The sequence below is a fragment of the Capricornis sumatraensis genome, chromosome 6 (genome assembly GCF_032405125.1).
Source record: "Capricornis sumatraensis isolate serow.1 chromosome 6, serow.2, whole genome shotgun sequence".
In the NCBI taxonomy this organism is placed as follows: Eukaryota; Metazoa; Chordata; class Mammalia; order Artiodactyla; family Bovidae; genus Capricornis; species Capricornis sumatraensis.
Window position 1 is genome coordinate 65,503,946 of NC_091074.1, and position 17,219 is coordinate 65,521,164.

Below are 17,219 nucleotides of genomic sequence, written 5' to 3' on the forward strand. Positions count from 1 at the left end.
ACAGCGATTTCCTTATTGAGTCTCCAGGGGGAAATTACCCTGGTGCACCGGTTCCTTCTCACTCACCAGACAGTCGAGCTGAGAGACGGGGCTCTTGTTGCCGGGGTGGCTAATGTCCCAGACCTTGACGCAGCCCTTCCCACCCGTGTATACGTGTCGCGTGGGGTTGCTGATGGTCACTGCGCACACCACCTCCCCATGGCTCAGGGTGTTGATCTGGCGAGCGTGTCGGGGGATGCCAGGGCCGATGAGGGCATCTGGGGGGAAGGGGACGGGCTGCATCTGACCATCTGCGGTAACGTGGAAGGAGTATGCTCTTTTGGAGATGGGATGATTAGGGAGAAGAACATGAGAGAAGACAGAAGAAATATTTATCATAACGCAATTAATCATTACCACAGTATACTTCTATGAGGAAGACAAAAGAAAGATTCTTGCTCTGCTTTCCTTTTGAAAGCAATAGAAGTTTAAGTGTTTATTGATGGAACAAATGAAATAAATAACAGCCAAAGTCTAGGGTATTAAAATATATATATATATTGAATAATATTTAAAATTTTTATAAAGATTTTTAAATTGTACTGCTTTATTTCATAAAAAAATTCCTTCAAAAGAACACTAAATGTACTTGCAAATTACCATAAATTCCTCCTTCTATGTACCTAGCATAATTGCATGATTTCTTAGTACAATTTAAAATAATTATTTTTGATGCTTAAGATGAAGCCCTTACAAGCTCATAATAATTACACATGGTACAGTATACTTCAAAATCAACAAACAAAAATAGCTTTCTAAATGTACCAGTTTAATGTTTGGACTTAAAACTCTCTTCTGCAAAACTGACATAAAATAATAAAAGAGAATGTCTTAAGTTAAATGATTCTGTGATAAAGACTTCAAGTTTCCTCCTCAACTACCTTCCTGTCTACTTTGGCCACAAAGCACAGTTTATCAAAGGTAGCAAAGCTCCCAGTAAAAGATGACTCCTCTCAGCTTTGCTCTGGCCAGGTATGCCCATGTTCTGTCTGATGAGATGTAGGCAGAAGCTGCTGGGTGGCACTTAGTTCATAACCTAAAAGAAAGGGAATCTGGGGGATATGGAAACTGTCTGTACTTTCCATACAATTTTGCTGTTAGCCTAAAATTGTTCTAAAAAAATGTTTATTAATAAAAAAAAAGAAAGAAAAAGAATTTAAAAAGAGGGAAGGGAGTGTGTCTTCTCTCTTCTTTCCCTCTTTTCTGCTAACTGAACTATGAGCATGATGACTGGAGCTTCCGTAGCCTTTTTGTGTCACAACATGACTTTGAAGATGGAAATCAATTGCTGAGGGGCACAACACAAAATGATAGGATGCACAAACCCTGGGGATACTATGGGGCTGTGATACCTGCCCTGGGCTGACAGCCAGTATCTTTTATGGGAGAGAGAAACGAACTTCTATGTTCTTTTGGCTATTTTCTTCCCTGTTAAATACAGACAAACCTAATCCCAGTGTACACTTGTTTCTAAACCAAAATCTTAAAGCTTATTTTTTCTTTAACAATTTAATTACTTAAACTCCAAGCACTAATATATTACAGATACTATAAAATCTCTACAAAGAAAAGACCCTGTAGGGGATGGAAGAAATAGGAGTGATAATATTTCCCACCCACATCTGAACTAGGCACTTTGAAGCCCACTGCTTTCACTTTCTTCTTATTCAAAGCATCACTTGGTAATCTGGAAGTGCAACATTAAACCTCTCTAAGTCTGCACACATAAACAACAAATGAAGTATGTAGGGTTTTCTCCTTCCCATAACCCTCTAGGGTAAGTCTGGGCTCCTTCTGGAACTTATCATTGGCACCTTGAAGTCCCTTAACAGATTCTAAAGACTATGGGTATTAAATATAGAACTTAAAATTTCATTTTAATGCTAACTCAAAGTTTGAAAAATAACTAAGCATGCACAAAACTGAAAACTGATACAAGATATCAGGTTTCTACCTGCTTGCACATAAAACCCACATTAACTTCCTTAGCTTGAAAATAAAATATCTGTCCTTATTTTTCTTCCATAAAAACAAAATATCAAATATATGAAAAGATTTTTAAAAGAATTTCTCCTTAGGCTCTAAGAATCTTAGAGTACGAAAAGGCAAAAGGAATCTTAGATACATTATCTCCTGGCAAACTGGTTCCAATAACTAATATTAAATGGCTATTTGGCCCAAATCCTTAACGTTACCCTTAATTTGAAAGACAGAATACACATGATGGGAACTATGCAGAATGTCATAGGAAATAAATATGCAAATAAAACAATTATAGATCAAGGCACTTGTCACTAGACCACTAAATCTGTATTTTTTAATTGAAACATAATTGATGTACAGCATTATGTAAGTTACAGGCATATAACATATTGATTCACAACTTTTAAAGGTTATACTCCATTTATAGTTATTGTAAAATATTGGCTACATTCCCTGTGTTGTACAATATATCCTCGTAGCTTATTTACACATAATAGTTTGTGTCTCTTAATTCCCTACCCCATTTGTCCCTCCCCGCTTTCCTCTCCCCACTGGTAACCACTAGCTTGTTCTCTACATCAGTTAGTCTGTTTCTTTTTTATTATTAAATCTTCTATTTTTTAGCCCATAGTATCCTTTGGTGTTGTTAGTCCTTATCAAGTCCACATGATGTTTCGATACATGCACATTAGAATTAACTGAATCTATGCCATTTATTCTGGAGAAGGCAATGGCACCCCACTCCAGTACTCTTGCCTGGAAAACCCCATTGATGGAGGAGCCTGGTAGGTTGCAGTCTATGTGGTTGCTAAGAGTCGGACAGGACTGAGCAACTTCACTTTCACTTTTCACTTTCGCGCACTGGAGAAGGAAATGGCAACCCACTCCAGTGTTCTTGCCGGGAGAACCCCTCTCCCCTGGGACAGGGGAGCCTGGTGGGCTGCTGTCTATGGGGTCGCACAGAGTCGGACACGACTGAAGTGACTTAGCAGCAGCATGCCATTTATTACATGGTATTTGGAGTTGGAATCAAAAAGCATTGTATTACTGCCCTTGAAGATAAGACCACAAGAACTGGGGTTGAAGTCTATCCACATTCCAACTTATGTGACCCAGATACCAGGCACCACAATCTAGGTCTGAAGATAACAAATGAACGATGGTCAACATGGGGAGAAAACTTGCTTCTTAGAGCTTTCTGTAATTTCTAAAGAATTACAGCAGATGTGAAGGTTAGCTTTTCTTTTTGCCATAAATCAAGGTGGGCACTTCCAGGTAGGCAGTTTCTATCAGGTGCCATTTTAGCAATTCTGGATTTTTAGGGGAAGGAAATTTTATCTGCTTCCCCTGGAACTCTGCTCATTATAGAGTTAAATGTTCCAGATTAAAACAGATGCACGGAGTACAGACGGAGAGCTGTATGCTTGTCTTTGGAAGACGCCCACCTCTCTCCCAGGTGTCTTCTTCTTTAAACCACACAGGAGGTCTGTGATCATCATACTTAGGCAGTTTTAAAATTGATTCACAGTGCAGAGAACTGCTGCCAGAAGCTGTGAACATTCGTCCATCCCAGGGGAAACCCATACGGATGTTAATACATCAGTCACAGGGGGCCTCAGAGGAAGCTGGCGCTGCCCGCTGTGCTGGAGAGCTTAATCAAATGAACAGATCCCAACGAGGCACAGGGCAGGTGTGGGTCACAGAAGGAACGATGGAAAGGAAAAACCAGGGAAGCAAATGAAATAGCTTGGAATCTGTTATTCACCTCCAGGAAGAACATGAGTGTCTTTGAGAAAGCCCACTTCAATGGCACATCCTAACAATGTTGACGAGGTCCCAGAAGTAAACTTTGCCTCTTTACTGACTGAGAAACTAGGAAAAGTAAGATCAACTAGGAGGGGGTATTTATAAATGGATAGTGTACATTTATAAATACTTCTCATGCCTGAATTTAGAAAGAGACCAGCCACAAAAGAATGCATATGGCATGAGGGCATTTACAGAAGTTCACACACAGGCAAGATTTACCTCTGGTATTAGAAGTTGGGGTGGTGGCTCCCCTTGAGACTGGAAGAGGCATAGATAAGGTTTCTCGGGTGTTCTTTGTGCAAAGTCACTGGGCTATACACACATGATTTGTGTACTTTCCTATACATGTGCCTCTATTTTTAATGCTTGGATTCATGGGAGGGAGGCTCAAAATGGAGGGGACCTAGGGCAGAAACGTCAATCTGAGTGAACTCCGGGAGTTGGTGATGGACAGGGAGGCCTGGCATGCTGCGATTCATGGGGTCGCAAAGAGTTGGACACAACTGAACGACTGAACTGAACTAAACTGAACTGATGGCAGAAACCAACACAATATTGTAATTACCCTCCAATTAAAAAGAAAATTAAAAAAAAAAAACTTGGATTTGTTTATTCAAGAAAAAGGGGAGGGGCTTTCCTGGTGGCTCGGTGGCAAAGAATCCACTTGCTGATGCAGGGGACACAGGAAGAACCTATATGCCACAGCACAACCAAGCCCATGAGCCCGAACTACCTGAGCACAGACACCTCGAGGCTGTGCTCAGCAACAAGAAAAACCACTGCAATGAGAAGCCTGGACAAGGAAACTAGACAGTGGCCCCCACTCGCCACAACTGAAGAAGGCCCACACACACCAACGATAATCTAGCACAGCCAACAACAAACAAATACATCTTTAAAAAGAAAGAAAAAGGGAAGAGGAGGACTCCTGACCACTGTAGGCTGGGTCCACAGCCAGGTTGAGAGCCCAGACCCTGGATTTAAAGGGACGTGAGCTTCAGGGGCCCCAGTTCACAGCCTCACTGACAATGGTCTTCCTAAGGGGCTTAACTTCCTAAGGGGCTTAACTACCTGTTTCCTGATAGACAAGATAGAAATAATAATGAAACATAAGAGCCGCAGGGGTGGTAGTAAGGAAAAAAAGGGCCAGCAGCTGCAAAAGTGCAAAACACTTAACACTGTGCTTGACACCTGCAGGGGCCTTCGGGAAATGACAGCATCGATACTAAATACCCGTGACTTAAAAAGAGGAAAGTGAGGCGATGTTGAATCCAGGGCTCTTATCTTGACCAGAGGACAAGTGTGACAGCCAGGAATGCAGAAAGGGAGGAAGGCGTGGGGTGGGAGCCAGGAAAGCATGTGGTGATGGCGAGGCCAGGAAAACCAGGATACCCATAAATCCTAAAAGGCTAGGTGGGGAGACAGCACAGACAAAGACAAGTGGAGGATGTTTAGAGAAAGCATTGTGGCCAAATGTGGGGTAGAAAGGAGGAGGCTTGAGTGATGGGGCCTGGTTAGGAGCCATCTACCTACACCCCAGAGCCTCGGAGAGCTGAGTCCCCAGACCTGGCTGTCTGAATCAAGCACTTGCAGATCAGGATCTAATTCTAAAATCTGATGGCACAACTGAACAGAATAAAGCCCACTGGACGTCACAGATTTAAAACCTGAATGAAACTGAACTTTTTTGGAACCAGGGACTCTTTACTCCTGGGGCACACAGCAGAGATGGAGGCATGCCGAGTCCCTGTAGGTGCTGCAAACTAGGAAATGGCACCACGTTTCCAGGAAGCAGGTTCTTTCCCTAGCAGACTGGCCCTGTTCATAAAACTACACTGTGTTCCGTGGTCAGTGTTAGAGTTGTGGGTTTGCTGGAAGTAGGCAGGATCAAGCACGCAGTAATGAGGAACCAGGGACCCCAGCAATGAAGGCTGTGGCCAAGACCCTGCTACCTGTGGACTTGGCCCTCCTGAGTGAGAATTTCTTGCTGTATTAATAGATATCAAAAAAAAAAATCTGATCAGATCAAAACCTTCACTCACTTTTTATGGCTCACCAAGCCTTCACAATTGAGTGCCTATGAGCCTCAGTTCATGTGACCATCTTGTAGCTTAAATTCCTAGCCGTGTGGCACATCAGGCCATTCCCCTAAAATATCGCACACTGTCACATTTCCACGTAGTGCACAAACTCTTCCCTCCTGCCTAGAATAGCACTGCCTCCCCTTCAGTGCACGTCTCCTCCCTACTCTCACAGCTTGCCTCGACTCCCCAGGTGCCATGAGTCCTTTCCCAGTGCCCTGATTCAACATAAATCAGTACCATGCTGAGGACGACTGCCCACAGTTATATCTGTCTCATTCCCGAGTCCCCTGGGGACAGGTGGGATGACTGCACCAGCGAGCATACAGCTGGTGCTCAGTAAAAGAAACCGAATGTCTCAACTCATTAATTGTTACCTAATCACTTACGAATCGAGGCATGAAAGACTGCTCCAGTAAGGAAAGTGGGCTACAAAAAGGTGGGTAGTCCACTTGGGCTCTGCCAGCCAACCTTCCCAAAAAACTTATACCAAATGTGCCTAGGAGGTGGTTTCTCTAAGGGGAGAGGCAGTCCCAGAGACACAGAGCTGATAGAGCAGAACAAGAAGCAATGAGAACAGTAACTGTGAAATCCACAGGCCACCCCATCAGCACAACCTGGTGGATGTGAGATCCCCTCAGACATCAGCTGCGGCAGAAGTTGCCGTGGGCCACGTGCTACAAGCTGGTTCCTGAGTCTGGGTGCTGAAGAGCATACAGTGAAGCTTAGGAAGTGAGGGGACCCAGGCCAGAGTTTCGGTTTAGTCACTGGTGAGATGTGGAGACCATAAAGAAGTTATCTGGGTTGCATTTCCCTATTTTTACAGCGTGCTGTGACAAACATTCCCTGTAAATGTGACTGCCGAGGTGTGGGGGAAATGATGTCATGTGGGAAAGCACTCGCAGGAAAGTAGGAAGCAGAATATAGATTCAACTTTCGGTTCCCATGTCACAGGAGGCAGCTCGCCATCCCTTAATTATTTACTGAGGAGGGAAAGCAGGACAAGAGAGCATGCATAACAGGTCCAACTCAGCTCATACAAAGGAGGAGTCAGCCAATCACAGAAGTGGGGCTCTAACCTCTGCCTTCGCTTCCAAGTCACTACTGCCTTTGACACTCTCTCCTCAAGAGGGATTATGGGGCCCACCAGGATGGAGACACCTTCCCTACACAAAAAGGGAACACCAGGCATAATCCATGTGCTTCATGAAGGAGGCCTGAGGGCTGAGGGCTGTGGCATCTAGCTCATTCTAAGACAGATGAGAATAATGTTAAGTTATGATTTTGGATGATGCTCTCAGCCTTAAGAACTAGTAGAGTGAAGGTGGCAGCTGGGACTGTTGGGATGTGGACTCACAAGAAAATCAGAGCCATATTATTCTAAGATTCAGCGGGGGAGGGAAAGTCCTCAGGTATATAATTCATCTACTAATGATAAAAATCTTTCTTTGCCAATCTAAAAAGCTCTACCTTTAATAATTTTTTTAGGGTCTGTAGAGTCACTTGGACTGCAAGGAGATCCAACCAGTCCATTCTGAAGGAGATAACCCTGGGATTTCTTTGGAAGGAATGATGCTAAAGCTGAAACTCCAGTACTTTGGCCACCTCATGCGAAGAGTTGACTCATTGGAAAAGACTTTGATGCTGGGAGGGATTAAGGGCAGGAGAAGAAGGGGATGACAGAGGATGAGATGGCTGGATGGCATCACTGACCTGATGGACGCGAGTCTGAGTGAACTCCGGGAGTTGGTGATGGACAGGGAGGCCTGGCGTGCTGCGATTCTTGGGGTCACAAAGAGTCGGACACGACTGAGCGACTGAACTAAACTGAACTGAACTGATGCCTAACTTATAACATCTGTTAAATCCTTTACTTCTTTCACAGGATTTTCTCAGTTTGGCCTCTGAGCATCCCCCCAAACAGCAAACACGCAGATGAAGGCGCAGTCCTCACCCCACTTGAAGACAGCATTTCTACATCAATGGAGGGCTTTAGTAACAAAATACAAAGAGAGGACGTTAAACTATTAAGATAGATGGGAGACTTTTTCCCCTTATTTAGCTGGATACATAGCTATCCTCATATTTTAAAAAGGGGAATGCAGAACTTCTTAAAATGGATATAAAAAAAATTACTAGACAAAGTAAAGAAGAGATGGTCTAGCTGATACACTAGAAGTTCTCTGATCAAAGTCTGTATTTATGATTCTAAGGCCCTACTTCCTCCATCAATTAAATTTTTCCAAACTGTAAATGTGCTGGGGCAGCAAAAGGGCTCCTATGCAGGACAAGATGCAAACCAAGAGACACGTGGACGAAAAGTAAGACAAAGAGAAGTTTAAAATACAGCCACTTCAAAGCTCCAATCAAAAGTCCTAGCAAAGGAACCAACCACTGCAGGTAAATAGCAGTATTCACTTAAGAGATAAGACAAGCTATGTCTAGTAAGCTGAAAGCCATTTCTGAAGAGGTAAAAAGGGAGAGAAAAGGAAGGGACGATTGTCCAGCAGCTAAACATAACTCAGATTGAAAGGAAAGGACTCACACTTCAATATAAACCTAAGAAATTAGGGACACAGTCCTAGACCATTCAAAGGTAGAAAAACAGGAGTTAAACACACATGGTGACGATATAGCACAAAATAAGCTTGTTCCTTTATGCACTTAACAGACCAAAAAAAACAAACCCCAAATATCATAAGTAAAAGGGGGGGTGCTGAATTGATTTCCAAATCCACTAAATAAACCAAGTGTGGAATCTAGACACGGTCAGCATAGGGATCAGAAGCAAGATCAGGAATGGAGAGGAGGGAGAGGGGACTGGACACAAAAACGTTTTCTCAGCTAGAAGCTGGATGGCCTTTTTCAATGCTGCAAAACATATTTTCTTAAGAGGCAATTTTACCCCAAATGCAGTTTAGATTTTCTCTTCCCATTAGGCTCCAACTCCAAAAAGGTAGTTTAAAAGGTTTATTTAAACACTAAACAAGTGGGTGGAAGATTTCTCAATTACACGTCTAGCATTAAAACACAGGGTGAGGGAACTTGGAACTTAGCTGGAAATCTTGAGTCAAACTATTATTAGTGTGAGCTACAACTGACCTCTAGATGTTAATGTACGAGGCAAGTGGGCCTCGGCCCCAAGTATTTGTGGGGAGGAAAGCGGTGCCCTTGGGCCAGGAAAAAAACATCTTGAGGGGAGGGAGGCACAAAGTATAACAAAGATGTCAATCTGTCTAAACTTCAGGTTTCTTTTTTATCAGTGAGCTCCACAGAGTTCAGGGAATAAGTTTCCTAAAACTCAAAGGAAGTTCAAATTAAGCCGACAAAACGCAACAATTAAATTTCGCCTTGAGGGTTTGGAAACACAGTGAGAGCAACCGCTTATAAATCAGCATTGCATGTCTCTAAAATGCAAACTGCATTCTCCCTTGGAAAAGGATGAATCATAGGGCCTTACACAATCCTGGGCTCATCCCCCACCTTGTCAAAGCGGCAAGCATTTGTTTACTGGCTATCAAGGCTCAAGGGGACAAGAGGACTTCAGAAGCTTTAATTCTAGTGGGGAAGAAGCAAATAGAGATAGGATTTGTACACATGATTATAATTCAAGGCCAAAGTGTGGAAAGTGTCACAAGACTTACAAGGGGCTGGTGGAGAGAGATCATATGTGGGAAAGGCATCAGCAAAGGCTTCTGGGAGGTGGCAGCAGCCTGAAGAGGTCTTTAAAGGAAAGAAAATATTTCTGCAGGAACAGGTAGAGACAAGTTAGAAAGGAAGTTGCTCCAGGTAGGAGGCGAGCCATTCACGGAATACAAGGTTATCCCGTTCAGCCAGAGCATGAGATGCAATGCATATAAGGACATGAGGCTGTAAAAACAAACTGAGGTGACTCTATCAGAGGGATTACATCAGATTATATGAACCTTTTGCAGATTTCTGAGCAAGAAATAGACAAGATCAGATAAATATTTCATTAAGGAAAACTCTCGCCTACAATCTTGGTGAGGATTTTAAGAAATAAGAAGACTGGGTAAAATGGAAAGTATCAAACCTAAAGTCTGAGTACAGATGTAAGAATTGGGATGATGCCTTCAACAAAAAGAAGTCAAGAGAAGTTAGAAGTAGGAGAGAGAAAAATGTCCAGGTTGGTTGGGAAAGCCTACTTAGATCTTAGATCACGGTAATACCAAAACAAGTACAGAATAGTGGCAATGTCATGCTCTTTGATAAGAAACAATGAAAGCCCACAGGGCCTTTGCATATGCTGGTTTCTCTACCTAGAGGCTTATGCCTTTCGCCTTCAAACTCTTCGAGAATTTTCCCTTAACCCTCCAAATGAGATCAGCCTTTCAGAATTTCAGAAAACAATACTCCTCTGTCACAGTTCTTATTATTGTTGTTCAGTTGCTAAGTTATGTCTGACTCTTTGAGACCCCATGGACTATGGACTATCGCACAACAGGCTCCTCAGTCCTTCACTATCTCCCTGAGTTTGCTCAGATTCATGTCCATTGAGTTGGTGACACTATCTAATCTTATCCTCTGCCACCCCCTTTTCATTTTGCATTCCATCTTTCCTAGCATCAGAGTCTTTTCCAATGAGTCAGCCCGTAGCACCAGGTGGCCAAAGTACTGGAGCTTCAGCTTCAGCATCAGTCCTTCCAATGAATATTCAGGGTTGATTTCCTTAGGATTGACTGGTTTGATCTCCTTGCAGTCCAAGTGACTCTCAAGAGTCCTCTCCAGCACCACAATCCAAAAGTATCAATTCTTTAGCACTCAGCTTTCTTTATGTTCCAACTCTCACATTCATACATGACTACTGGAAAAACTATAGCTTTGACTATATGGACGTTTGTTGGCAAAGTAATGTCCCTGCTTTTTCAAATGCACTCTAGGTTTATCATAGCTTTCCTTCCAAGAAGCAAGCATCTTTTAATTTCATGGCTGTGGTCACCATCCACAGTGATTTTGGAGCCCAAGAAAATAAAATCTGTCACTGTTTCAACTTTTTCCCCCTTCTATTTGTCATGAAGTAATGGGACAGGATGCCATGATCTTAGTTTTTTGAATGTTGAGTTTCAAGCCTCTTCAGCAAGAGGCAATTTAGTTCCTCTTCACTTTCTGCCATTAGAGTGGTATCATCTGCATATCTGAGGTTGTTGATATTTCTCCCAGCAATCTTGATCCCAGCTTGTGATTCATCCTGCCCGACATTTCGCATGATGTACTCTGCATAGAAGTTAAATAAGCAGGGTGACAATATACAGCCTTGTTGTACTCCTTTCCCAATTTTGAACCAGCCAGTTCTTCCATGTAAGGATCTAACTGTTGCTACTTGACATGCATACAGGTTTCTCAAGAGATAGGTAAGACAGTCTGGTACTCCTGTCCCTTTAAGAATTTTCCAGTTTGTTGTGATCCACACAGTCAAAGGATTTAGTGTAGTCAATGAAGCAGAAGTAGATATTTTTCTGGAATTCCCTTGCTTTTTCTATGACCCAATGAATGTTGGCAATTTGCTCTATGGTTCCTCTGCCTTTTTTAAACTCAGCTACTAGAACTGGAAGTGCTTGGTTCAAGTACTGCTGAAGTCCAGCTTGAAGGATTTTGAGTATAACCTTGATAGCATGAAATGAGCATAACTGTATGGTAGTTTGAATATTCTTTGGCACTGTCTTTCTTTGGGACTGGAATGAAAACTGACCTTTTCCAGTCCTGTGGCCACTGTTGAGTTTTCCAAATTTGCTGCACAAATATTGAGTGCAGCACTTTCGCAGCATCATCTTTTAGGATTTTAAATAGCTCAGATGGAATTTCATCACTTTCACTAGCTTTGTTCATAGTAATGTTTCCTAAGGCGTACTTGACTTCACACTCCAGGGTATGTGGCTCTAGGTGAGTGACCACACCATTGTGATTATTCAGGTCATTAAGACCTTTTTTGTGTAGTTTTTTTCTGTGTATTCTTCCTACTTCTTCATAATCTCTTCTGCTTCTGTTCGATTCTTGCCATTCCTGTCCTTTACTGTGCCCATCTTTGCATAAAATGTTCCCTTGATATTTCCAATTTTCTTGAAGAGATATCTAGCCTTTCCCATTCTATTGTTTTCCTCTATTTCTTTGCACTGTTCATTTAAGAAGCCTTTCTTATCTCTCCCTGCTATTCTGTGGAACTCTGCATTCAGCTGGTATATCTTTCCCTGTCTCCCTTGCCTTTCACATCTCTTCTTTTCTTGGCTATTTGTAAAGCCTCCTCAGACAACCACTTTGCCTTCTTGCATTTCTTTTTCTTTTGGATGATTTTGGTCACTGATTTCTGTACAATGGCATGAACCTCTGTCCATAGTTCTTTAGGCACTCCATCTACCAGATCTAATCCCTTGAAACTATTTGTAACCTCCACTGTATAATCATAAGGGATTTGACTTAAGTCATACCTGGCTGGTATGGTATGATCACAGCTACCTCAATTTAATTACACCTTTATTTTTGTGATTACTTGATTAAAACCATCTCCCCATCATCAGGCTTGAGCTCCCAATAGGGTCCTCTAGCCTATTCAGCAAATTTGGATGACATCTGTAGAAGACAGGAAAGGAAGTGGAGTGACTGACAGATGGCCTAGGAACCTGAAATCATATCCCGTAAGTCAGGGCTGAAGCAGCAGATATATTCAGCCGGAAGAAACACCTGGTGGAGAGATGGTGGTCTCCAAAGATCTCAAGAGCTGTCTGTCTTGAGCAGGCTGGATTAGTGGAGCACTGTGTGGTCCAGGGAGTGGGTAAGAACAGGATTGACAGGTAAAAGTTCCAGGGAGACAGAGTTCAACTCAAGGGCTCAAAGAGTTTTCAAAGGGCCAGGGAAAATGAGCTGACATCACTAGAGAAGCTGGGTCAGAGATGCTCAGACACTTGGTGAGGCCATTATAGGAAACTTAAACCACAGATGAGCATTCACACTAGAGGCACTTCTAAGGCCCCTCCAGCCCTAAATGAACTCTCCCGGCTGTACCACACTTCTCAGCCACTTATCCATCTGCCCGTGAACTCTCAAGCTCCTTCTCTGTGCTGGGAGCCTGCTGTCCCCTATACCTGCAACAGCCCACCCTCCCAGGCCCCTCTGCCCAGCTCTGCCCTATCCTCTTGCATGAACTTCAGCTTTCTGCGTATCCACCCTACCCCAAGGAAGCCATTACCAACTGTGTCACTCTTTAGCTGTCTATCACCATTGTTCTGCCTTCACGGCACTCAGCACTTGTCACAAATGTAACTCAAGTATTTACTGTTTCTTTAAGGTCTGCCCAACATCAGTAGCCCCCCCAGAGATGGGAAGACCAGCACTGTCTTTCCTGGAGCCTGCTGGGTACCTAACACACAGCTCTCTTTCAAACTTTGTACAAAGAGCTTCCATTTGCCCTTTCCAATTATTATTTCCATTGGAATTTCTCAGAGAAAGACACTGGAAAATTTTTACCACTTTGTTCACCCTACCAAAGGTGAACTTGTCATGGTGGCTTGTCACCATTTCTCATGGTCCTCAGATGGCACTGCTCAGTGTGGCTGGCAAACATTCACTGCTGCCCCTGGTGAGGTGCCCACTCTCCCAGAGACTTTTACACAGCAACTCAAGTCAACTCACAACTGCTGTCTCTTGTAATAAAACACTGGGACTGGTATTTTGTATCTTATCCCCCTTACTCATCTTTATCTATCTTTTACAGGAGTCTCAATCTTTGTCATTTCAGGGAAAAACTGGTCTGTCATCATAGCTGGTTTGAACAGCACTGCCTTGGGCAGTATGACTTTACTAAACAATGAGAACAGTATGTTTTCTCAAACTAATTAATGGATTAATACATGGACTAAGACTGCACAGCCCAGATCCTGGACAGTGGGCAAGTCCTTTTTTTCCCTCTGCTACCAATTAATTGGATCTTCCTCCCATAATATCGTAAAAGAAAATACCTTCATCTTAAAAGAGAATCCAAAAATATCTTAACTGTTTTAGAAAGCAGTGATGCGTCTGATCCACAGACCAGTGCCCTTTTTGATCAATGGGAGAAAACCACCGTTACACATGAGTCTCCCAGCCTTGCCTCTCAGTTCACTGTTGCGGTCTGAGCCGTGAACATGGGGAAGTCCAAGGTGCTGGCAAGTCAAGAACATGACTATTTTGGCTCTAAGAAGCATGTTCACTGAAGGTGTAAACTTGGTGTTTAACTGCACACACAATTGTTAGGAACTGAGTCTGAGTTAACCATCTCTCATACCAGCCTTCAGGACCAACTCTATGGCTCTCAGCTCTGCCCACCCCACCCCTCCTTTCCCACATTTCACATCCAGGGTGGGGTCTTGGACACACCCCCCACAGCTCTGACTGCAGAAACTGGCTTTCCCTAAAGGTTAGTTGAACTTGGCCTTCGTTGCCTAATATTTCCCTGAAGATTTATCAGTTACTATTAATGACTGTCTCTTAGCTCAATAGTACTCACCTGCCCTTAATCCACTCACCAGACAGAAGGACATACGACAGCTAGCTATTTTGCCAGCAACCGCAGGTAAGAAATACCAATAAGCACCTAAGGCCTCCTAACAAAGTACAACACAGTAGTTCACAGGTTCAGTAGTTCACTGAAACCTTTCAGTCAGAAGAGATCTACCGGCCAAGAAAGTATTTGCAATACTGCCCCACTTCCCAGTCCTGCTCTTCCCTGGGCCAAGATGTCACTGTAAATTCTTAACATCTCTACTAGGTCCTAGTACAAACCAAAGCTTCAGTTCATCGTGAGTCAAATTATCATGAAAAAGATATCAAAATGCAAGAAAAGAGGAGCAGTGGAAATCTGCCTTCTAAAAGCAGGTGACAGAGTAAGGATTTCTGTCTTCTGAAGCAAGGCTGCAATAAAAACCATACAAGGATGACCAAGTAGTCGAACGGACTACTCAAAATAATGCAGTATGCAACAGACATGTAAGTAATAGCTGAATGCAACCGTTTGAAAGTAAAGGGTATAAGCAAAAAACAAAAAAAACTGAAGGCCTGTGATATGCACCTCTTTTGGGAGGAAAAAAAAAAAAACCAGTGAATTGGAACCAGCTTTCTGCCATCTACCTAGGGAAACAAGAGTGTTTGCTGAGAAGACAGACAGACTCTCGTACTTCAAGCTTGCTTTGTACAAAAATGAAGAATTTTATGAATTATTTGAAATCACATTTCTAATTACTAACATATTATGGAAAATAGGTGGTTTTCAGTGACCCTAGAAGAATAATCCACAGGGCTTTTCAAATTCTGAATGCTCTTTGGCCCTTTAACCTACCTCTCACTGCTTCTCATCATGCCATATTATACTTTATAATCCTGGCTCTCTCAGAGGAAGGCACCCAGCAAAACTTTACTGGGGGGTGCGGGGGGAACTACCCCACATTTCACACAACTCTTGCTTCCACCAAAATAAGGAAGAGGTGGCACTGAGCTAGGTAAAGAAATAGTACATTTCATTTTTCTGAGACTTCAAGTCTGTGGGCTTACTGCCCACGACACAGTCCTGTGGAAAACCTCCAACAGGCACCCTCTAACCCAGGGGCAAGGCAGAGCAGCTTTCTGAGGAAGGGTCAAGTGAGGGGGACCGACCATCCCTGGTTCTCACCTCCCTCCTTGGCCCTGTCTCCAACAGCTTCTCTCCAGAAATAACTAAATGCATGAGATCACCCACAGTGAGAAGAGAAAGGCATGACACCTACCCAGTGTCTATTTATAGAAAGTGTTAACACTCCTCAGGAAAAGACACTGGAAATCTCCTTGGAAACACCCAAGCCTGTGCTCCCTTTGGAATTCTAGTGCACTGATACCTGTGACTAAATAACCGCCTTTAAAACAGAACCCAAGAGTTAGAGGTACTTACGGCTTCCCCCCAGGGATTCCTGCCAGGTTTGGAGGGATCGTAGGTACACGCATGTGAGGGGGAGGATCAAACCCAACCTGGAAACAGAATAAGGCATCAAAGACTCAGTTTATGCAGGGTAGGCACTTTGTGACACCTCTAAAAACTTTTTACTAGAAACTCAGAAATCCCCAAAGCAACAGAAACAGGGACACATGTTAACATTTCCCAAAAGAAAAATTATAATGCAAGAAATAATACAGCCTCCACTAAATACCACAAGACACACTTCTCTTTTGGGAGGTAGGATGGCACATGATCCATCTGTGCATTGAGAACCAGCTTCCCATGGTCAATACATCCTGTGGACTTAGGATGTTCTGCCTGTTCAAACAAGTACAAAGAACATACGCTGTCTGAGCCAGGACAACGTGACTATCAACTTCAGCACTATTGACGTTTTGGGCCAGATAATTCTTGGCTGGGGGCTGGCCTGGAATGGCAGGATAATTAGCAGCATCACTGGCCTCTACCCTCTAAGCGCCCACAGCAACCCCCCAGTTCTGATGAACAAAAGTGTCTCTGGATATGACCGAATGTCCCAAGGGGGGCAAAATCACCCCCAGTTTCATGCCACTGGTCTAAGTCAATGCTTAGAAATTCACACATGGACTCTCTTTTTTGTACACCTAGTCCCTCGGCTGCCCCCTTTGCTTTAAATGATCTTGCCCTCCACTGCATAGCCTTTCCTAGGAGTGAAAAGGAAGGGAAAAATGATGCACTTTAATATCATCTCCAGTTATTGGAGGTAATGAAGAAGGGAGAGGAGAGAAATGCACATCCCATATTTGAAACAGTCAACAGAAATGATTTGGGGACTTTCATTTGCTATGAGTTATAATCTAGTCCCTTTTCCTGATGCAATCAAGGACCACACGGTCAACTTTCCCCTTTACTCGAAGTTCTATCTCTTCCTGGTCAAACATGAGGTCATTTACAGTGTGGGAGAAGGCAGACAAAGAGGAGACCCTGCCCCACAACTTCAGTCCCTCTGTGTTTCTCCCTGTTGAGCTGAGATAACTGCTTACACCAAAGTTATGCAATTGGTTTTAAAGAATAATATAAGCACGGAAAGAGAAAATAACGGCTTCTCAAATATTTTTTCCTAAGAATTAAAGAGGAGAAAAAAAATTGTCAAGAAACGAATGAAAAGGCTTCTGTGAGCTACTTGAGTCATTTCATCGCCTTCCAGAGGAAAAAAAACCTACTTTGGTGGGAGAAAACCAGATGTCCCCTAAACCACGGAAGGAGCTCCTAAACACTGCCTTTTTTCATCCACAAAAACAGTAAAACAAAAAGTGTTTGGCCTTAACTTAATGAAGCGGCACGTTGGTGAAGGTGGACAAGAAGGAGCAGTG

At 43.1% G+C, this 17,219-nt stretch overlaps 1 protein-coding gene across 6 annotated transcripts in view; it reads right to left on the reverse strand.

The window, feature by feature from the left end:
* Window positions 1-17,219, reverse strand: part of TLE1 (TLE family member 1, transcriptional corepressor) — a 92,313-nt gene that overhangs the window by 8,861 nt on the left and 66,233 nt on the right. For all 6 annotated transcript variants that reach the window (XM_068974321.1, XM_068974323.1, XM_068974320.1 and 3 more), the window contains 2 exons: window positions 15,823-15,899; window positions 67-316 (listed from right to left, as the gene is read on the reverse strand). In XM_068974321.1, coding sequence (XP_068830422.1) covers window positions 67-316; window positions 15,823-15,899 — 327 coding nt within the window. The remainder of the gene's footprint in view (window positions 1-66; window positions 317-15,822; window positions 15,900-17,219) is intronic.